This window comes from Maniola hyperantus, chromosome 18 (genome assembly GCF_902806685.2).
Source record: "Maniola hyperantus chromosome 18, iAphHyp1.2, whole genome shotgun sequence".
Classification (NCBI taxonomy): Eukaryota; Metazoa; Arthropoda; class Insecta; order Lepidoptera; family Nymphalidae; genus Maniola; species Maniola hyperantus.
Window position 1 is genome coordinate 10720273 of NC_048553.1, and position 22004 is coordinate 10742276.

General features: G+C 39.2%; 1 protein-coding gene across 2 annotated transcripts; it reads right to left on the reverse strand.

The window, feature by feature from the left end:
- Positions 1-3459: 3459 nt before the first annotated feature.
- LOC117990865 (senecionine N-oxygenase-like) lies at positions 3460-10294 on the reverse strand. 2 transcript variants are annotated; one of them, XM_069504693.1, is made up of 8 exons: positions 10172-10294; positions 9453-9655; positions 7987-8125; positions 7509-7680; positions 6632-6907; positions 5781-5944; positions 4672-4815; positions 3460-4103 (listed from the first exon to the last, which is right to left on the reverse strand). In XM_069504693.1, exons 1-8 carry the CDS (start codon positions 10172-10174, stop codon positions 3906-3908), a joined length of 1299 nt encoding a protein of 432 aa, XP_069360794.1. In that variant the 5' UTR covers positions 10175-10294; the 3' UTR covers positions 3460-3905. The 2 variants fall into 2 exon arrangements, with proteins under 2 accessions (XP_069360794.1, XP_069360795.1); XM_069504694.1 differs by lacking the exons at positions 9453-9655; positions 10172-10294 and adding an exon at positions 9081-9148.
- Positions 10295-22004: the final 11710 nt, after the last annotated feature.

Sequence of the window (22004 nt, forward strand, 5' to 3'; positions counted from 1 at the left end):
TCGAAAAGTTCCTGAACATACTCACCGAAACTTATTGTGCCTTTGGTGTTTAAACTCTCCATGAAATAGAAAAAAACATACCCTTCTTTCTGGCGCAATCGGGTAAAAAAAAATCCGAAAAAGTTTTGGTTCAGAGGGGGCCTTTTTCCTTTCGGTTAAAAAAATTGTACACTAGATACGCTGGCTCATTGCGGATTCTCAGACTTATACACCTTTAAGAACATCGGGGTGAACTCTGGCATGCAGGTTTCGACGATATTTTCTGTCACCGGTAAAACAAGTGATATCATGGTACATATTTAATTGCTTAAAACGCACATAACTCCGAAAAGTTACATGTTCGTACCCGAGATCGAATCCCGGACCCCCTGAATAGGAGTTTGACGTCACAACCACTAGCTTATCAAGTACAGGCGCAATTTTCTTATGTAAAAAGTTTACTCATGCACCCTGTTTGAAAAAAATTTAAACCTTTCATCCGATAATGGTAATGTAAACAATTTTCCTCCGCTTACGTCGCAGCCTGCAGCCAGTCGATGAAGTCAATCTGTCATAAAATGAATCACTTAAAATATTCATGAGCCTTTCCCTACGGCCTACGGTGGACGGGTGTCGCCCTCTTTATAAAGCTCGAGATTCGGTACTTAGGTAGGTGCTTACTTACTGAAGGTTTTTGTTTTTAAGTGCTGATTTTTCTCCACTGTTTTTTTCTTTTTCTTACTAACAAGATAATTAATAAAATGTTTTGTAATGCCTTTATTTTATCTCTATGTTTCGCATCACCGCCAAGGAGTGTGTTAAAAGTCTGTGGTTTGCACGTTACAGTGCGTGGTATTATTTGTGGTATTTTATTTACAGTAAAGCAGCAATGATGAAGTATTCAGTAATATTCAGTATTCAGTCCGCCCACACCACCCGCGACTGGAGGCCCGCGCCCCGCCCATTGCAAGCCGCTTATGTATCCCGGTATTACGACCACTCCATTTAATCTATGTACCTACCTTTACACATACCTAATATAGCTGTGATAGCCTAGTGGTTAGGACGTCCGCCTCCTAATCGGAGGTCGGGGGTTCTATCCCGGGCACGCATCTCTAACTTTTCGGAGTTATGTGCGTTTTAAGCAATTGAAAATGATTTGCTTTAACTGTGAAGGAAAACATCGTGAGGAAACCTGCATGCCTGAGAGTTCTCCATAATGTTCTCAAAGGTGTGTGAAGTCTACCAATCCGCACATGGCCAGCGTGGTAGACTATGGCCAAAACCATTCTCTCTGAGAGGAGACCCGTGTTCTTTAGTGAGCCGGCGATGGGTTGATCATGTTGATGATGATGATGACATTTACACAAACGATGATAGCCTGGTGGTTAAAATGTTGGATAGAAGTTAAAATGTATCATCATCATCATTAACCACATCGTCGACTCACCACTGGGCTAGGGTCTGCTGTCAGAATGATAAGGGTTTGGCCAAAGTCCCCACGCTAAAACGGCCACCAAAAATCAAAGAAACTAATATTATAATACGATAATTACTTAGTATTATTTTTACTCTAAATCCATATCCATGCTAATTATAAATGAAAAAGTGTGTCTGTCTGTCTGTCTGTCTGCTAGCTTTTCATGGCCCAACAGCTTAACCGATTTGGATGAGGTACACAGTTAGCTTACATCCCGCGGACAGACATAGGCTACTTTTTATCCTGGAAAATCAAAAAGTTCCCACGGGATTCTTAAAGGCCCATCCGCTTTATTTGAAATTTGGTACAGAGGTAGCTCACGTCCCCGGAAAGTGACATAGGCAACTTTTTATCCCGGAAAAGTAAAGAGTTCCCAATTCCCATGGGATTTTTAAAACCTAAATCCACGCAGACGAAGTCGCGGGCATCATCTAGTTATGAAATACTTTTCTTTTGTGCCGGGCAGGGATATGATTAGTGTCGGGCTTGGATACGTTTTGGGTCATCTCCTTTAATTTTTTTTTTTTGAAGAATATTAACCATGTTAAATGACTAATATTCCCCTTTCCTCTCCTATTAAGCGTCAGGCTTGTGCTAGGACAAGGTACGACAATAGTGCAACGGGCGGGGTTTGAACCGTCGACCTTTCGGTTTTCAGTCCACTCCTGTACCGGTTGAGCTATTGAGGCTATGAGGCTATTTTGCTTAGTAGGTAGTGAATCTGTCGTTCTGGTTTGGTGCTACCACCGTAAAGCTGGCTCGTCGGACAAACATCAAGGGTGTCGCCTCTATTTATGTTGTGCTTGTAGGTAGGACTTGGGAAGCAGGGAACTGCACGCAGAGTGGCATGCATATTTGATGGCTGCTTAATGCGCTCCGGTAAGCCGATTGTGGCGCAGCCGCTTACAGCAGCTCACATATTTTGTATATTATGCGATTTACTATGTACCTATTATATACACAAAACAATTAGTACTGTTGACTGGTTTGACCACATTAAGCTAAAGGGATTTGTGTCCTCATCATCATCATCAGTATAAACTAACTAACTGATGCCCGCGACTTCATCCGCGTGGAATTAGGTTTTCAAAAATCCCGTGGGAACTCTTTGATTTTCCGGAATAAAAAGTAGCCTATGTCACTCTCCAGGTTTTTATCTATACAAAATCATTATATACATTTTATCTATACGCACCGTTGCGACGTGATTGAAGGACAAACCAACAAACAAACACACTTTCGCATTTATAATAAGGGTACTGATTATAAGTGAAGACAAAAAAAATAAAAACCGACTTCGATACACAAACACTAAAAATTGAAAAATAATTTAATTTATTACCGAATATATTATGTATACAAGAGTTAATATAGTTCCATAATAATATTTTTTGGGGTCGGTGCCAATTAGCTTTAGCTGCGCGAATCGTCTAGACTTCATATTGTTATGAGACTCCACAATGGCACCTCATTGGCTCCGACCCCAAAAAATATTATTATGGAATTATATTAACTCTTGTATACATAATATATTCGGTAATAAATTAAATTATTTTTCAATTTTTAGTGTTTGTGTATCGAAGTCGGTTTTTATTTTTTTTGTAAAAAATTTTTATTTCACAATTTTTAGTGGTCCCATGGAATTATGCTATGACTGGTTAAAAATCTACTGTTTACTAAGCTATGATCGCGAGCAATTTACACTTATCCGTTGAGGAGTTCCAGTATCTATCTTCGAAGATGTTCATCAGATCTTCACCAAATTTAAATGGGACCAACTTTGAAGTATACCCTTTCAAACAAAAAAAGAATTTTCAAAATCGGTCCAGGCGTCTTCGAGTAATCGGGGAACATACATAAAAAAAAAAAAAAGATTCCGACGAATTGAGAACCTCCTCCTTTTTTTGAAGTCGGTTAAAAATGAATCCAATATTAATGAAGACTTTTGAGCTTTTTGTAGTTGGGAAGAAATAAAATTCCATCTTGAACAATAGGAAAATTGTTCTTACGCGGGTAATAACAATTTTCATTTATTTTTAGGGTTCCGTACCTCAAAAGGAAAAACGGAACCCTTATAGGATCACTTTGTTGTCTGTCTGTCTGTCCGTCTGTCTGTCAAGAAACCTACAGGGTACATCCCGTTGTCTTAGAAATTTGGCAGGTAGGTAGATCTTATAGCTGACATTTGGGGAAAAATCTGAAAACCGTGCATTTGTGGTCACATCACAAGAAAAAAATTTAAATGTGTTTCGAACAAATATTGCTATTTTCATCATTATTTATAGCCCTTTCATAGTATCATATGAAAGGGCTTTACCTGTACATTCTAAGACAGATTTTTATTTATTTTTATACATTTTTGATTTATCGTACAAAATGTCGATAAAATACGATTGCAATACGGAACCCTCGTTGCGCGAGCCTGACTCGCACTTGGCCGGTTTTTTTAAATATCACGAGCACGGTCTGCTTCATCTTTTCGCGTCAAAACAACGTCATCGTCATCTATAACAGTGTAAGTATAGTTCCTGAATGTATATAAGTCATCGATCGCGGTTCGTAAGAGCATGTTGTGCATTTTCATTACGTAGCGTGGAACTGGCTCTATGCCGGATTCTTCTGTCAATGCCGCGTAGTAGTTTCCCTGTGGAAATAACAGTTTAATAACAAAACTTAACTTTTTCTTTGTGCAATCGGTAATTTGAGCCTCAATAGCTCAACCGCTATAGGAGTGGACTGAAAACCGAAAGGTCGACGGTTCAAACCCCGCCCGTTGCACTATTGTCGTACCTACTCCTAGCACAAGCCTGGCGCTTAATTGGAGAGGAAAGGGGAATATTAGTCATTTACCATGGCTAATATTCTTTCTAAAAAAATAAATTAATACACATTTTGAATTTTCAACACAATAGGTATGGAATTTTAGAAATGCATGTCCATTATTATAAGTTTAGGTATATATTTACTAGCTTATGCTCGCTACTTCGTCCGCGTGGAATACACAAATTTCAAACCCCTATTTCACCCCCTTAGGGGTTGAATTTTCAAAAATCCTTAGCGGATGCCTACGTCATAGCTATCTGCATGCCAAATTTCAGCCCAATCCGTCCAGTAGTTTGTGCTGTGCGTTGATAGATCAGTCAGTCAATCAATCACTCAGTCAATCAGCCAGCTTTTCCTTACAGATTGAAATTAAAATGTACCTAAATTACCTCATTATCACCTAAGACGTGTAAGTCAGACAGCGGTCGTCCTTTCGACTGGATTGTCTCGACTTCTCTGCTCCAATCCTCCAACATTTTCTCCTGAGGAGGCAGTTTGAAGTCACCTTTTACCAACGCCGTGGCATATCTTGCCTGCGAGCGACGGATTAGATAACTTTTTTAGCGTTTAAACTACCATGAGTGATTTCCATTATAAATAATATCTATCCCGGCTGTACTTTATACTGTATACGGATTAGGTAACGTGAAAATAATCATTGTTAAAAATATTAATCGCAGTGATAGCCTAGTATTGCTGTGATAGCCTAGTGGTTAGGACGTCCGCCTTCTAATCGGAGGTCGGAGGTTCGATCCCGGGCATCCTCTAACTTTTCGGAGTTATGTGCGTTTTAAGTAATTAAATATCACTTGCTTTAACGGTGAAGGAAAACATCACGAGGAAACCTGCATGCCTGAGAGTTCTCCATAATATTCTCAACGGTGTGTGAAGTCTACCAATCCGCACATGGCCAGCGTGGTAGACTAAAGCCAAACCCCTTCTCACTCTGAGAGGAGATCCGTGCTCTGTAGTTAGCTATGGGTTGATCATGATCATTTGACGACCTCCCTGGCGCAGTGGTGAGCGCTGTGGTCTTATTAGTGGGAGGTCCCGGGTTCGATTCCTGGCAGGGGTTTGGAATTTTATAATTTCTAAATTTCTGGTCTGGTCTGGTGAGAGGCTTCGGCCGTGGCTAGTTACCACCCTACCGGCAAAGCCGTGCCGCCAAGCGATATAGCGTTCCGGTACGATGCTGTGTAGAAACCAAAGGGTTTAATAAAAACTACCATACCCCTTCCAGGTTAGCCCGCTATCATCTTAGACTGCATCATCACTTACCATCAGGTGAGATTGCAGTCAAGGGCTAACTTGTATCTGAATTTAAAAAAAAAATGAATGTACTAGATGAAGCCCACGACGTCGACCACGTGGGTTTAGGTTTTTACTAAATCCACTCGGTTTAGGAACTCTTTGATTTTCCTCAAGTATCTACTCAGTACTGTAAACGTCTCCAATCTGTACGCAGCATCAGATAACCAATTTGAGTTGACATAGGTACCTGAGCATCCAAGGCTATGAACAGACAGGCGCGTACGATAGACCCTAGGAACAGCATAGTGGGCTGGTTGATGTTCACCATACATTTGTGTAACGGCTTAACGCATTCTCGATTCCATTCCACATCACAACTCTTGTCCAGAAACGGGTAATAGTATTGGAAGCCTACGATGAAGAAATCTCTTTCAAAAAACTTATCTTAAAGTCTTTCTGATTTTAGCGTTTAAACTATCGAGTGATTTCCATTATACATATATCACACAGCGACTTTACTCAGGTGTTTAGTCGAGCCCGACTAGTTTCGAACCCATCCGGGTTCGTTTTTCACAGGGACTCAGTTCGCGCACGCGTTGCGGTCAGCGTCTTTCTGATTGTCTAATCTGCTCTAATGCAGAGCAAAAACCGAGCGGCGATCGAAATGAAATTGGAAATGCGTTGAAAGATGTCAGTTGGCAGTCGCTAATTACATTCGCGATACAGTCCACTGACAGACAGACGGACGGACAGACGTTTGGGCAACAGAGGCATATACGCGCCATTACAGAATCGCGGCGACAGTCTCGCCGTGTCGCCAAATTCGACACAACAATATTATAGACCTTATAGTTCTACGGGTTAAAATGCCAATCGGGGAGGGGACGCCCCGCACGCCCGCACAGCCCCTGCGTCAACCCGGTGCGGGCGAGCGCGGGTGACGTGCGCGTGTGCGGGGTGTCCCCCTGCCTCATAATCCGATTGCCATCTCAACCTGTCGTGGACTATATCTCCACAGGGCGATTCTACAGGTCCGACATGGAGAACGTATTGGCAATAGGATACCGTTGCTATCCTGACAAAAATTATGTAACTCACCAGTACAATAGATAACATCATCAATGCCCTCATAACTCCCATCCTCAAACACAACACCAGTGGCATTAAACTCCTTGATATCCGATTTTTTTATATAATTTTTAGGGAAAACCGTTTTCAAGGGAAGTTTGGAATGGTGGCTATGTACTAAGGCCTTGGCAACGTATGCTACATCGATAGCTATGTCCAAGCCTGATGGACCGGCCCCTACTATGAGGACCCGTCGATCTTTGTAGGGATCTCTTTCTTTAAAGTCATGACTGTGGATGATTGTGCCTGGAAATGGAATATCTATAATAATGTGATAGCCTAGTGGTTAAAACGTCCGCCTCTTATTCAAGAGGTCGGAGGTTAGATCCCGGACACGCAGGTTCAAATTTTCGGAGTTATGTAAGCTGTGATAGTATAGTGGATAGGACGTCTGCCTTCTAACTCGGAGGTCGGGGGTTCGATACCGGGCACGCACCTCTAACTTTTCGGAGTGATGTGCGTTTTAAGTAATTAAATATCACTTGCTTTAACGGTGAAAGAAAATATTGTGAAGAAACCTGCATGCCTGAGAGTTATCCATAATGTTCTCAAAGGTGTGTAAAGTCTACCAATCCGCACATGGCCAGCGTGGTAGACTATGGCCAAAACCCTTCTCACTCTGAGAGGAGACCCGTGCTCTGCAGTGAGCCGGCGCGTAGGTTAATTATGATTATGAAACAATTAAAATATACTTATCACTTGCTGAAACGGTTCACCGCTAAATCATTTGATAGGCATTATATCTTTGTACCCTGCAAAATCGGTTAAACGCATGGGTAGTGAAAAGCTAGCAGACAGACAGACAGACACCTTTCACATTTGTAATATACCTAGTATGGATGATTACCAGTAAAGAGTTCTTCGCCAGGAATGTCGGGATAATTTGGTTTGTTGAAATGCCCCGTACCGATGAAAACGAAATCAAACTCTTCTTCGAATTTTTCGCTCGTAATTACATTTTGGTATTTCACTTTCCACACGTTTTCCCCTCGGGACACCAATATCACATTGTGTAGGAACTGGAGGAAAAAGGTTAGGTGTTTTTTACTTTGAAAAATTGAAAGTAAGAGTAGGTATTTTCATAGTTGGCTTAGTATCAAGTTTGGAATCAACTGACTGCTTTATTTAATCTAAACGGCATAAGTAATGCCGTTTTTGACACAAAAACAAACTGATTTTCAACAAAAACACTCCAAAAATATATTTTTATAGTTTCACATAATATATCCTATTTGTTCGAGTAGTACAAGTGATCTTAGTTTATGAAAAACATTTTTATTTTCTCTCTGCTAGGTTCTATATACGAGTATTTACATTTTATTTACCTTGATATGTTTTTCTAAGTCAAAGTGCTTTACATAACCTTGAATATACTTGTAGACGGTTTCCCATTTCATAAACGTAGGCGCATCCTCTGGCAGCGGGAAACCTTTAAGTTCCATGGTAGGTTTCGGGAGATTTGTCCTGAATATAAAATAGAAGATTAATAATTGTCATCCTTTTCTACTTTTTTCTTTAATTTGTAAAATTAGTGTATTGAATAATAGTGTTGGGTTATTGAATATTTATTTAGGGTATTGAATAATTGAGTAATAATTGAGTAATACTTAGTAGCTACTGCTATCCTCTCAGAATGTGAAGGGTTTTGCCATAGTTCATCACGTTAGCCAAGTGCGTATCTAATGATCTTTGAGAACATAACGGTAAACTCTCCGGCATGCAGCCACAGATGAGTGAATTTAGTTTCACTAATATGTGCATGTAGCTTTCCTCACTATGTTTTCCTTCACCATAGAGGGCAGATAATGATTTTTTACTGTGCAGTCCATTCAAATACTGCAAACAAAATAAGTTATTGTCATTCTTGTTTGGATCGACTATGCACGCAGTTACTTAAGACTTATAAGAGCATATTTTAATTACCTAAGTATGATTTGAACAAACTTAGTAGGTACCTACTTAACATTGTCTAGGAAAACAAAAAAAAAACAAAAAAAGGAAAACTTCAACAGAAAATATCAATTCTGTAACATAGGAACATAAATTATGACCTAATGCAGAACATAATAGATATTATACTTAGTATAATCATTAATATTATGACACCAAATATATATTATATACCTAGTCTTTATCTTAATAAACATCTTACTCGATTAGATACGGCAGAAATTGATATCAAAGTTCTACAACTTCTACTTACATATCATTAGCTATCTATCCGTACCTACCTAAATAAATGCATCTAAAGATGGAAGACGTGTCGATTTTAGAGTAATTAAGTCAGTACAAGAAGTGGATGTAATTTTTTTTCGATGACAAAATAAAAGGCCTTGAGCTTGACTGATTTTACATAAGGATGCAGTCTAAAGATGGAAGCGGTCTAACCTGAAAGGGGTATAGCGGTTTTAACACATACCTCTGATTGGTTTTGAAAAACACCATGAGTGTGACATGCCGAACTGTGGGCAAGCACTCGCCGAACTCCTCACCGACTTGGGTGGCCTGCTTGGATTCTGGAGTGAGCTCGGCTGGCTAGATTGATCCGGCGGAGAGCCTCGTGAGTGCAGCGGCGGCGTGGTTTTTCGTACCTACAAGGGACGGCTACGTGTACGTGCGGAAAAGAATCCCAGGATAAAGAAGAAGAAGAAGAAGAAGAAGAAGAATACCCCAAATTGGTTTCTACTTTCTACACATCGTATCGCTCAATCACTTGGTGGCTTTCTCGGTAGGCTCGGTGTAAAAATAGGCTAAAAGTTTTGGTGTATCATGTAGATATATTTATATTCACCTTAAACTCTTATACATGCTGGTGTGAAGAGGTAGGCCGTTCTCGTCGGTGCCGACCCTGGGGTCGTACCGCCACGTGCCGCCCACGTACCGCGTTGACTCCAGCACCGTGAAGTTGATGCCTTCGTCCTGCAGGTACCGCGCCGACGTCAGCCCTGCTACTCCGGCGCCGATGACGCATACTCGAGGACTTGGTTTTTGTGTCTGTGGATTAATGAATGATAGTCCCGAGCAATGAAACATTGTGCTTCGGAAAAAATTGGAAAACAGGACGTACCGACATACCAAACCTAGATCATCGTCATCATGATCAAGTGCAACCATGGTATCCATTCAGAATGAGTAGGGTTAAGGCAATAGTCTGCCACGCTCTGGCCCACTGCGGATTGGCAGTCTTTCATGTTCTCAAAGATGTGAGAACACCTTTGAGAACATCATATGGAGAATAACGTTCTCACGATGTTTTTCTTCACCGTTAAAACAAGTGATATTTAATTGCTTAAAACACACATGACTTCGAACAGTTTGAGGTTTGAGGTGAACCCCGACCTCCCGAATAGAAGGCCGACGTCTACGAGCCGAGTTACGTGCGTTTTAAGAAATTTTAATATCTAGGCTATCCACAGAGATTAACAAAACTAAATATAACTGTTAGGTTAGGTTAGTTTACCTACTTACCATGATGAACAGTCCACAAAAAATAATAAAAATATTCCTTACCATTATTATAACATGAGACTAACTTACACTAAAAGTAAATAAAAACACAATAACTGACTTTTATAGGTTTTATAGAGTATTTAAAAAAAATATTAAGTAGGTACTATTCTATACAAATGCTCAGTGGTCACTGAGATGTGGAGAAATTATCTAAGTGTTATATTGAATACATTGAAAGTTGATAAATGTTATCTAACAGACAATTATCTCTAGACTATTGGTGGTAACTCTAGCACAGCCCTATATGTTGTTTCAAGACGACGAATTGAACTCAGGAACTTTTTATTTATAGTCTAAATATATAAAAGGAAAAGGTGACTGACTGACTGACTGACTGACCGACTGACTGATCTATCAACGCCCAGCTCAAACTGGACGGATCGGGCTGATATTTAGCATGCAGATAGCTTGATAGATAGAAGGAGTTTGAAATTTTTGTAGTCCACGCGGACGAAGTCGCGAGCATAAGCTAGTCCAGTATAAGGAGAGACTACTGTGATAGCCTAGTGGTTAGGACGTCCGCCTTCTAGTCGCAAGTCGGGGGTTCGAACTTCGATCCCGAGCACGCAACTCTAACTTTTCGAAGTTATGTGCATCACTTGCTTTATATACCTACAATGGTCAGCGTGGTAGACTATGGCCAAAATCTTTCTCACTCTGAGAGGAGACCTGTGTTCTGTAGTGAGCTGGCGATGGGTTGATCATGACGATGATGATGATAAGGATACCTTGATACTTATCGTAGTAAATGACGACCATACCTACTGTGCCATGACTCTGCCATATAGGTCCCGGAATCACTGGTTTATTATCCTTACTCTGTGTTTATAGGTACCTACCTGAAATGGAACCTAGTTATACATAAGAGGCCTCCAAAACGCGTTAGATCTTGCATCACACTGGGCGAGGGTGATAGAGGCTCAAATTAGATTCGCGAGGGGCCATTCGCTTCCGACAACTGTATTATATTTTAAATTGACCATGAAAAAGAATTTGAGTAGAGGTTGCCCCTAAATATTTCAGACTATGCATTATTTTCAGATAAAATAAAGGTGAAAATATTTTTTTCTGATGTTTTTACATAAAGTAAATGAAATACCTACTTACAAAATCTGAGCAAAAATTAAGTTTTATTTAGGTAGCATGAAAAAAAAACACAAAACAGATACCTATTATGCTTTAAAAAAATTAATATTTCAAGGTACAAACTTTGAGCGATATTTACTGTAATATAGGGTTTTCAGATTTACAGATTTTAACCAATTTTATGAAGAAATATACTTTCTTAGCAAGAAATACTTATAGCAGAAATGTGAATTATTATAGTTGTCTCGATTCCCCAGATGATTCTATATTTTATGAGTGTATCTGTATATAGTACTAGGCAATCGGGGTGGTGACGCCCCGCACACCCACACAGCCCCCGCGCTAACCCGGTGCGGGATAGCGCGTTAGACGTGCGTGTTTACGGGGTGTCCTCCCGCTTCATACCCCGATTGTCATCTCGACCTGTTACGTAGGAACTATACCTACTTATGAATATTTTTTTATTTTCAAGAAAAGCCATGAGATGTTTATCTAAATATTTTACATACACGCTGTATAACGCCCAACCCTCCGGTAGATTAGCCAGACGAACTTAGAGGGTGTGCCGAATCACAGGCTATTCATACGCGAGATTCCTACTTGCTTCATATTTTTAATCTCTCCAACCTATGACCTCTTCACACTTTATCTACTAACTCTACTCGTATCAATTAGATAAAAATTTGCACTGATTTAAATTATGACCTCTTCATAAAAAATTATCTAGATGAAAAATTGCACAAATCTAAATTATGAGGGCATTGATCCCGTATTTTCGTCTCTGATTTAGGTTTTTGAAAATCCTGTGAGAACTGAGAACTCTGTTTTTCTAGGATAAAAGTCGCCTAGCCTATGCACGTCAGTGAGATGTACCTAAGCAATCTCTGTCACCGTTGGTTTTGAATAAATAATCCCAATAATATCTAAATAATCCTTACTAATATTATAAATGCGAAAGTGTGTCTGTCTGTCTGCTAACTTTTCGCGGCCCATCTGTTTAACCGATTTTGATGAAATTTGGTACAGAGATAGCTCGCATCTCGGTGAAGGACATAGGCTATTTTTATCCCGGAAATAGAATCGCATAGTTCCCACGGGATTTTCAAAAACCGAAACTTACGCGGACGAAGTCGCGGGCATCGCCTAGTAATAATAAGAATGTGGAAATGTGGATGTTTGTACTCCTTCATGCCACAAAGACTCAACCGACGGGCCCTCCCGACTATAAGTAGGAGACCGATGCCTTAACTACTAGGCTATAACCGTTCTTGAGCTTATTTAGGTAGGAAAGCTCTATCATCATCATCTTCATCATGATCAACCCATCGCCGGCTCACTACAGTGCACGGGTCTCCTCTCAGACTGAGAAGGGTTTTGGCCATAGTCTACCATGCGGGCCATGTGCGGATTGGTAGACTTCACACACCTTTGAGAACATTATGGAGAACTCTTAGGCATGCAGGTTTCCTCACGATATTTTCCTTCACCGGTAAAGCAAGTGATATTTAATTAAAAAGTTAGAGGTGCGTGCCCGGGATCGAACCCCCGACCTCCGATTAGAAGGCGGACGTCCTAACCACTAGGCTATCACAGCTTATAGTTCTAATATATGTAGATATTTCTTGAAATACATATTCAGCTTCTCGTAATAAGAAATTCTTACACAAATTAATATACTACACGACAGTAGGTATTCAGGCAAATATCAGTTTGATTAGTCGTTATTAACGCGCTATGTGTCCCTGACTCTGGCGAATGCTCGCTGTATTAAATTTTCCGTTAATTGATAAATACTTGACCATTGATGTGAGTAATCGAATGTTCATACAGTTCAAACAGGGGGTTTCTGTAATGTATCTTATCTATGAACTGTAAAGTCTAGTTTTGTATGGATATTCATTTTCCCAGCTTCGAAGGCTCATATCGACGGGTCACCACAGTTAGTTACAGTGCTTTGGAAAAGAATTTCTATTGTCTTGACTATTAGGTAGTAACTAGAATAAAATTAAAGGTAAGTAATTAAAAAATTAAAAAGTGAAATCCTCTGGAAGAGATATGGGTATATTATACCTACAAATTCATAAGATGTGAACATGAGGTAGCTAAGTATAGATGATAGACTACAACTTGTTACTGAGTGAAACCATTAGGTATCAACCTCAAAGTAAATTCAAAGTGAACAATTTGAGACGGTCAAACGCGCTTTAAGACTAGGAAAGGAATATGATGGTAAATATGGCCATTAAAATAATAACATTCAAGCGTACTGGCACAAAACTTTGGGCAAAACCACATGGTTACGGTTTCCTTTGTGATGCCTTTGTCTGAGAACGGCGGAAGTTGACCAACTCTTGAAGTTGTTCATGTGGAATCGATATTACTCGTATCTCTGAACTAGCTTATGCCCGCGACTACGTTCGTGTGCACTAGGCACTTTCAAATCATTATTTTACCCCTTTAGAGGTTGAATTCTTTCTCAGCGGATGTCTACGTCATAATAGCTATTTGCATGCCTAATTTCAGCCCACTCCGTCCAGTGCGTTGATAGATCAGTCAATTTTTAGCCTTTTTAGCCTTTTCCTTTTATATATTTAGACTAGATGACGCCCGCGACTTCGGCCGCGTGGATTTAGGATTTATAAAATTCTAATAAAATTTATTCCGCATTACCCAATAAAACTTTACAGTGTACTTTACGCATATTGCATGTGCTAGGTACATGTGCATGTGCTGCATGTGCTGAATCTAAAAAAAGCTGAAAGCATTATACTTAGCAACGATTTATATGTGCTAGGTATTGTATTGCAACCAAGACTTGGAGCGGGGCGTTGACAGATTTCCACGGAATTTTTCCATTAGGCGGGCAAATTGCGCCTCCGCGTCCCATAATATACGCTGACGTCGAACAAATTCATCATTTTATTACTCGTGTGCACCAATATATTATTATTTATTCTTTTAGACTTTATAACACGTAGGATAGGAAAACAAAGTAAGGTTTTGTAAGTAGGTATAAGGTAAATTAATCTTTTAAACTTTACGGGCAGGCTTATCTGGCAGGGGTTGCCACGACACTGTCTGGAAATGCATGGATTAATTTCTAATACTATTCCGAAAAAAAATTGGACTTTATATTTTGACGTAAGAATTTTAAAACTTTTTTTACCCGTTTGCGTTCTCCAAAAGCCACCATGACCCAAACTTCATAGTTACTGATCGTTCCTCCCTGTGTTGGGGACAATACGCAGATAAACTTTCAGCTTTTATAAAATAACGATGGTCTGGCACTCGCTGGCTCCCTTTATTAGCAATAGAGAATACTTACTTGCAAGATTTAAAACGAAAAACGTGGGGTAAATGCATGTTTAAAAAACGTGGTACTTTAAATGGGGCTGACAAGTATATAAATATAAAAGCCCCTAAATAAATAAAGAAAAAAAGTTTTAAAAGTTTAGTTAAAGTAGTGTATGTAATTGTTAGGTAGATTGTGCTCGTGACTTCGTCCACGTTGATTTGTTTCTACATAACTCGGGAGAACACTTTGATTTTATGGGACAAAAAGTAAAGCACGTCTTGTACTAACGCACGTAGCACGTACCCATAACCTACTTAGTATTAAACAGCTTTTCACTTGATTTTCCGATGTCAACTCAACCTGGCACGTGTTAACAAGATTACTTTTCTCCTTTAGCGAAATAACAAAGCGAAAGGAATTCTTAGACATGTCGGACAAAGGTGTCTCGAGCCACGACAATGCGGGCATTAGACATGCCCTTACAAAGCCGGCCAGAGCCCACAATCCTCGGACAGAATGAGTCTCGGACATCGGGATTACTGCACAAAGGCACGGACACTATATTGAGGTTTGACTTCTTATAATTATGTCTGTATGTAAGAATAAAGGAAGAGGTTCTTAAGTTAACGCCTATGTATTTTTTGATGATGTAGATGATGACGAACGAGAGGGCTACCGCTTAGTATTTTTCTATAACTTAGGTACTACTACTAACTTTTGTTTTTTAATATAATAGGAACTCTTTGATTTTTCGGGATAAAAAGTAGCCATCTCCGTTTTTGAGACACATGATTGCAAGGGAATAAATACTCTTTACCAGATTTCGTCGAAATCAGTTAAACTGATAGGCCATGAAAAAGTGTCAGATCAGACACAATTCAGCATTTTTAATAGCATGGACTGTGGTATAGATAATATGGATGTATAGTCCGTAGTTCTGCGTGTACTGTCTACGTACAGTTTTCAGTTTTCCCTTCATGCCGCGTGGTTCTTTATTCGCAACACAAAACATCTGTAATCCCCAGTAATTCGTAATGGAATCAAACAGGTGATCGCCTTAACATTTTTGCGAGTACCTACTAGATATTCTCAAAGTTTTTCTCACAATATATACCTATTAATATTTTCTAGTATGTCAGGTCTAAACTTAATAATTTAATTGCAGAGCTAACGGTTAGATAGACAAACAGACAGATATAAAAGGAAAAAGGTGACTGACTAATCTATCAACGCACAGCTCAAACTACTGTTGGTCGATTTCGTAAAATCTGCATCAATCATTATTACAATCTCAACTGTTGTAATTGGCTGAATTTGTGCGATTCTTGTTGCAAGAATGCATTGTAATTTGTAGCCAATAGTGAGCGAGCGTTAACCAATCAGAGGTGATTGCGATCGTGAAATTTTAGCTGTCATTCTACTGCAATCGAGCAACAGAAATCAGGCTGAAATTTGGCATGCAGAAAGCTGGCTGACGTATAGATATCGGTTAAGAAAGGATTTTTGAAAATTCAATCCTTAAAAGGGTAGGTAAAACAGGGGTTTGAAATTTGTGTAGTTTACGATGTACTAAGTACAATAAAATATTAATATTTATCTACGATAACTTTGGGCACAACGGGATGTCTATAATCGCTAATACCCATAGCCTATTATCATTGCGCACATTATGTCATAGACTCCGACCGCGTCTAATACGCGAAATCGAATGTTCGATCGCATTATTCACTAATACGAGCTGATGCCTTCAAAGGTGCCCTCCGTGGGGCGGAAAAACGATGAATAGGGCTTATGGAATCTAATAAAGTGGAGCATTCTTTGCAGCTCGCGGCGTCTCGGCTAATTTTACTTTGCTCTTCCAATCGTGTTTGAACTCTGAATAATTATTTATTTCCTATCTTTAGAGTTTTAGAGCAAGTCTATTTTCATTGATGTAATATAGTCTATTTTTATATAATTAGGTACATATCATATCAGTGATTTACACGATAGGCAAACTAGAAATCGCAATAAGCTCGCGACTCTGGCTTACAAAAGTCGAAAAATCGTTTGTCGGAATGAGTGTATTTTTTATAATGAAAAAATAAAAATCCTTTTTACTCGAATAAACTTTTTCAAGTACTTACGAATAGTCGGATGCATCTACCACTGGTTCGGAATGCCTTTCCTATACTAGGTAAACACAGTCAATTTTAGCCTTGCAATCTTCTCAAGAAAGCATATTGTATACTTTGCTTTGCTACTTTGTAGCTCGCGGCGGCGCGGGCGGCGTCTCGGCTAATTTTGCTTTGCTCTTCCGATCGTGTTTGAACTCTGAATATTTATCTTTTTTTATTTTTAGATTTTGTACAGCTAGGTACTTAGCCTATTTCGAATCTCAGTAGCTATGTTATATCTTAATTATAGACATGAAAGTGTGCAATAGTAAAACTCCAAAGTAATTTTGTAATTGACTTACTTACCGCAACAGGCAGGTGGCGCCCCACTTTAAGGCTGAGATCTATAGGACAGATACACTTTCGTATTAATAATCACTACACATAATATTATAAATGCGGAAGTGTCTTTGTTTGTTGGTTCGTTAATTGGTTTGTTGGTTTTTCCTTCAATCACGCCGCAACGGAGCAACGGATCGACCTGATTTTTTGCATGGATATAGTTGAAGACCTGGAGAGTGACATAGGCTACTTTTTATTCTGAAAAATCAAAGATTTCCCATGGGATTTTAAATAATCTAGATCCACGCGTATACGAAGCCGCGGGCATCAGCTAGTGGGTAATAATATTAGTAAGGATAATTATTATGGATTATACCTCTCTAATACCTACATTTATGTACATAGGTACTGCATACATTAACAGCATAATGGCAATGACAGCATTTAGCGGTCCCACAATCCACAATCGGCTTAGGAGCTTACTACATTACCTCGTACCTAATAGCCATCAAATATGCATGTGCCACTCCGCATGTCGGACCGATCCCTCCTCTCAGTTTACTTTGCGTATTTTCGGTACAAAGCCCGCTTAGTACTACCTTCAAAGTTCTATTCCTGGTTTTAACCGTAGACTGAATAAACAAAGCTAGACTAAAGTACTGTGTAACCGCGACTGAGATAGCGATAGCCCGACGTAACGATGAATAACACGACAATCACCATTATTTAGTAGTCAATATTTGTATTAACCGATCAACAACATTTGTATTAAACGTTTTTTATGTGAAAACAAGTAAATAACTAATAAGAAATACAATGATGCCACGAATTCTCAAAGTTTGTTTTGCAACTAAAGTTGTATTCCTTGAAAAAAATCGGTTACACGATAAGGGACAAAAAATAGGTTAGCTGCGTCTCTGTTTATCACATTAGTAACTTTACCTGTGCTCTCTTTTTAGTGTGAATGAGAAAACAAACGTTCCTTTGTCTATAATAGATTTTTTACTCCGTCTACGGATTTAACCTTTTATATTACTGTCTCATAGGTCTCTTGTATGGACTTCCACACGCTACGGTCTTGTGCCGCCTGAATTCAGCGGCATGTGACGGCGAATGTGAATGATCGATGATAACGGAAGCAAAAGCAGACCCTAGAATATACTGAGAGAATTACTGAGTAGATAGTATAAGAAAATGTTGAATTGTAAACTTATGAGTAGGTACTTACATAAGCGGCTTGGAATGGGCGGGGCGCGGTCCTCCAGTCGTGGGTGGTGTGGGCGGACTGAAAACTGAATACTTTATACTGCTGCTTTCAATGTACAGAATATAAGCTGTAAGCTTGAAAGCACAATGAAGCGGCGACTATACGTGAGATAGGGCATGCAAAGACGTAGTGTGTACCTACGTAGGTACTGCTGTGCCTAGTTGCGAGGGCAGTAGATAAATCGGTTTTTTCAACTTTTTAAATCACCCATAAATAATGTTTTTCAAATGATTTTTCTCCATATTATCTGGGTTTTATGCCTCTATGCAACATGAAATTTGAGTATAAGTAGGTTTCAGAAACACACATTTAGAAAAAAAATTAACGACGTTTTTTCGAAAGATCCGTAGAGTAGGTACTTAGGCTCCGTACTAAACACTTTACACTACCACACGGGTCCGTGGAGTGGGTGGGTAAAAATTACTACGTATCTATCAGATCACAGCTTGAATTTTTGAAAATCCGTCAGTGTTATAGAGAGACGCGGCGGTTTGAGATTTTATGCTTTAGTATTATGTCAGTCAGTTCCTCCTTTTGCATAATACTAGAGAATGCCCGTGACCTTGTCTACGAGTATTAAGGTTTTAAAAATTCCCATGGTAACTCATTAAAAAGTAACCTATGTCCGTCTCTGGAATGCAAGCTATCTCTCTACAAACGGTAAAAGATAGCCATCACAAGATAAAAGATAGATACTTTTATATGAATATTATAGGGTTTTTCTGCCACTTGGAAAATGATTCATTATGTAAAAAAAACAAATCGTTTTAAACGTTGAGTTTAAAAGTTTTAAAATCACTTCGGAAGCAGGTAGATACTCGGCTTCGCCTCTTCCTCCCAATATTTACGGCCTGGACAGTAATGTAATATTACCTAATAGTTAATTTTACATAGTCCGCATAAACAATTTCCTACTTTCTTCACAAAAAAAAAACAAAGTAATGCAAAAAAGCATGAGCAAACATTATAGTTAGTCGAGTAAACATCTCGTAACCCCCGCCTCATTACCATAACACGCGGCGTCAGGAGCAGCCTTACAATAAACTTAATGGCTTTATAAATACGTTCGGGTAAGTATTTTCTATTAAATAAACTTCCATCTGACGTGAGCTCGTATGAATAAATCATATCAAATAACTATCAAGGGAGCGTCGGGGCGGTGTTTTTTCACTTTGCCGTTTCGTTTTTTGAACGGCCTATTTGTTTTGCTGAGATGAGTTGATATCGATAGTTTTTTAATGGGGTCTGAAGAATTGAATTATGGAGCTTTTAGTACTACCATAGCTACTCACAAAGTTTTTTGTTGATAAGAACTTCACGTCGCGCGCCGCAGTGACGCCTAAAAAATTCTATTGCGACGCATCTTGCAGTTAACTTCAAGAACGACTATTTAATTGGCGTGGACTATACTCTGTGCTTATAGAGATAATCTACATGAAAAATCACAAGTTTCTAATCCATTCCGTTCGACAATCGCCGATTGAGCGTTGGTGTGTCAGTCAGTAAGTTATTTGTAAATCTGTTTTAAGTAACAAAAACTTTATTGTTTGTGACAGGTGAGGCCTATAGGCATCCATCAACACAATCCACTCACTGAAAGGAGCCGAGTTCCACATTTCCAAGGCTTTCCATCAGATCTCGTCATCTCTACATTTCCGGATACATTGAATTTTTCACGGAAAATTGAAAGGAAAGGATTCCCCGAGGATGTCGGGGCGAACTCTTACGAAGATTTAAGCTCCTACGTAACTTTGATTGACTAAAGATTGCGAAAATGCGTAAAAATACAAATATTATGCTCTACATTTTATTAAATTTAAAGTATGGATGGATATTTGAACTTTTTAGTTTGGTTTTGGTGGACTACTCCTCCACGCCAGAATACCTGAACCGGTATGTTTGAAATTTGGAACGGAGATAGCTTATAATATTATGCTGAATTAACAGTTAACACATCTTAACTAGGCTACATTACTAGGTAACTTTTAAAGTTAACGTTAACTGTGCGTAAATACTAAATATGTAAATATATCAAAAACGACGTTTTGTCGTTTCTTATCCGTCCATACTAAATGATAGATTTACGAAAAGTAAACGCCAACATGAAGTGTTACTTCTAGGCCTTGGAGTGCTAATTCCCTTGGTAAAGCTTTGACGCTGGTAATAAACTGCGGTCAAAGTTCCATTAAAATAGGTAAACGAGCTCGAGATCCAGGGAAAATGGATATTTATTACAAAACAGGCATGCTGTTTGACACCCGATCTCATTAAAATGTTGTACAGCGATTTGGTGCGAAAATGCTTAAAGAATAGACGGAGATCATTATTTAGTCGAGCGTGCGTTTGACGCTGCACTCATTGTCGACGTCTCATTCTCAAGCCCTCTAATTATTGCGCTGTGCCTGACGTTCCGTGCGATTCATAATAATCTTCTCTATATATAAAAATGAATCGCTAAATGTGTTGCTGATCGCAAATCTCAAGAACAGCTGAATCGATTTCGCTAATTCTTTTTTTGTAATATTCCTTGAAGTAGGTACGAGGATGGTTCTTACGAAGAGAATTTTTTTTTAAATTGTAAAAAACAAAAAATTAAAGAATCGACTGTACGAAGTTCGCCGGGTCAGCTAGTACTAAATAATAATCAACGTAACTCACAAAGCGGGCGTAAAGAATTTTTAAAAGAAAATCACTTATTTTTAACCTACAGGCTACAACTTCTTCCACGTAGAGCTTAAATTTTGCGTAGCAGTTATCTACGAGTCTACGCGATTAGGTTTTCCAAAGTATTACCAAAAAGGAATCATGTTAATCGAGCTGTAGGTGCAAACAGTATAGTAAACAAATATAGTCTGTACAAAATGGGTCCTCTTCTATGGGTCAACCGGTCAACTGTCATGTAAAAAGTACGGTTCACCGTGGGTTCAGCTTTAAAATAACGACTAAAATCGTACTTTTGACATGCAATTTGATGCAAAAATGTGAATGCATAAAATGGCGCTTGAGGAGTTAAATTTTACGCGTTTTACCTACCTTTATTATGACTGTCAAAATCCACATCAAAGAGGGCACACGATGATGAGGATGACTCGATTTGCAATTGCATGTTCTGGGCCTGTCGTAATCTAGTTGCCACCCCCGCTACTCGGTTAAAATCGCAAGGCTAATAAAATACTTTGACCCTTTTACTAGACGACTACGCCTACTATCCTGTACAACCGTGCACAATTTTCTTAAAAATATTTAACCTAAAAAATTGCAACAAAAAAAATGGCTGACACTCTGCCAGCAGGTTAGCCGCGCCAGCTTTAAGCGCTGTATTCACCATCCATCTTGCTGTACGTCCCGCCAAGGCCATGCACGATGCTCGATGCAAAAAGACCGTGAATAGGCTTGATGTACAGCGATAATTAATTGTTAATAATTATTAATTGTTTGCTGGATGTGCACGATGAATTTTGCATCCAGAGTCGTCCTGCGTCGTGCATGCTTGATCGTGAATAGACTTGCTGTACAGCATATTTAACATTTAGTGGTTGTTTAGAGGTTGTTTCGTAACGTGAGTGCTCGTCAGTCTCTCTCTCTGTCTCTCACGCTTGATGCGCGCACGATGGTCTGTATACTACATCCAGCACTGCGGCCTTGAGCTCCCGAAGTTCACTTAGTTTTTTTTAATGTGTGAAAAAAAAACATCTGCAGTACTTACAAGTTTTTTTTCTTAAGTTTGCAGCTTTAAGTTGCAGCCTA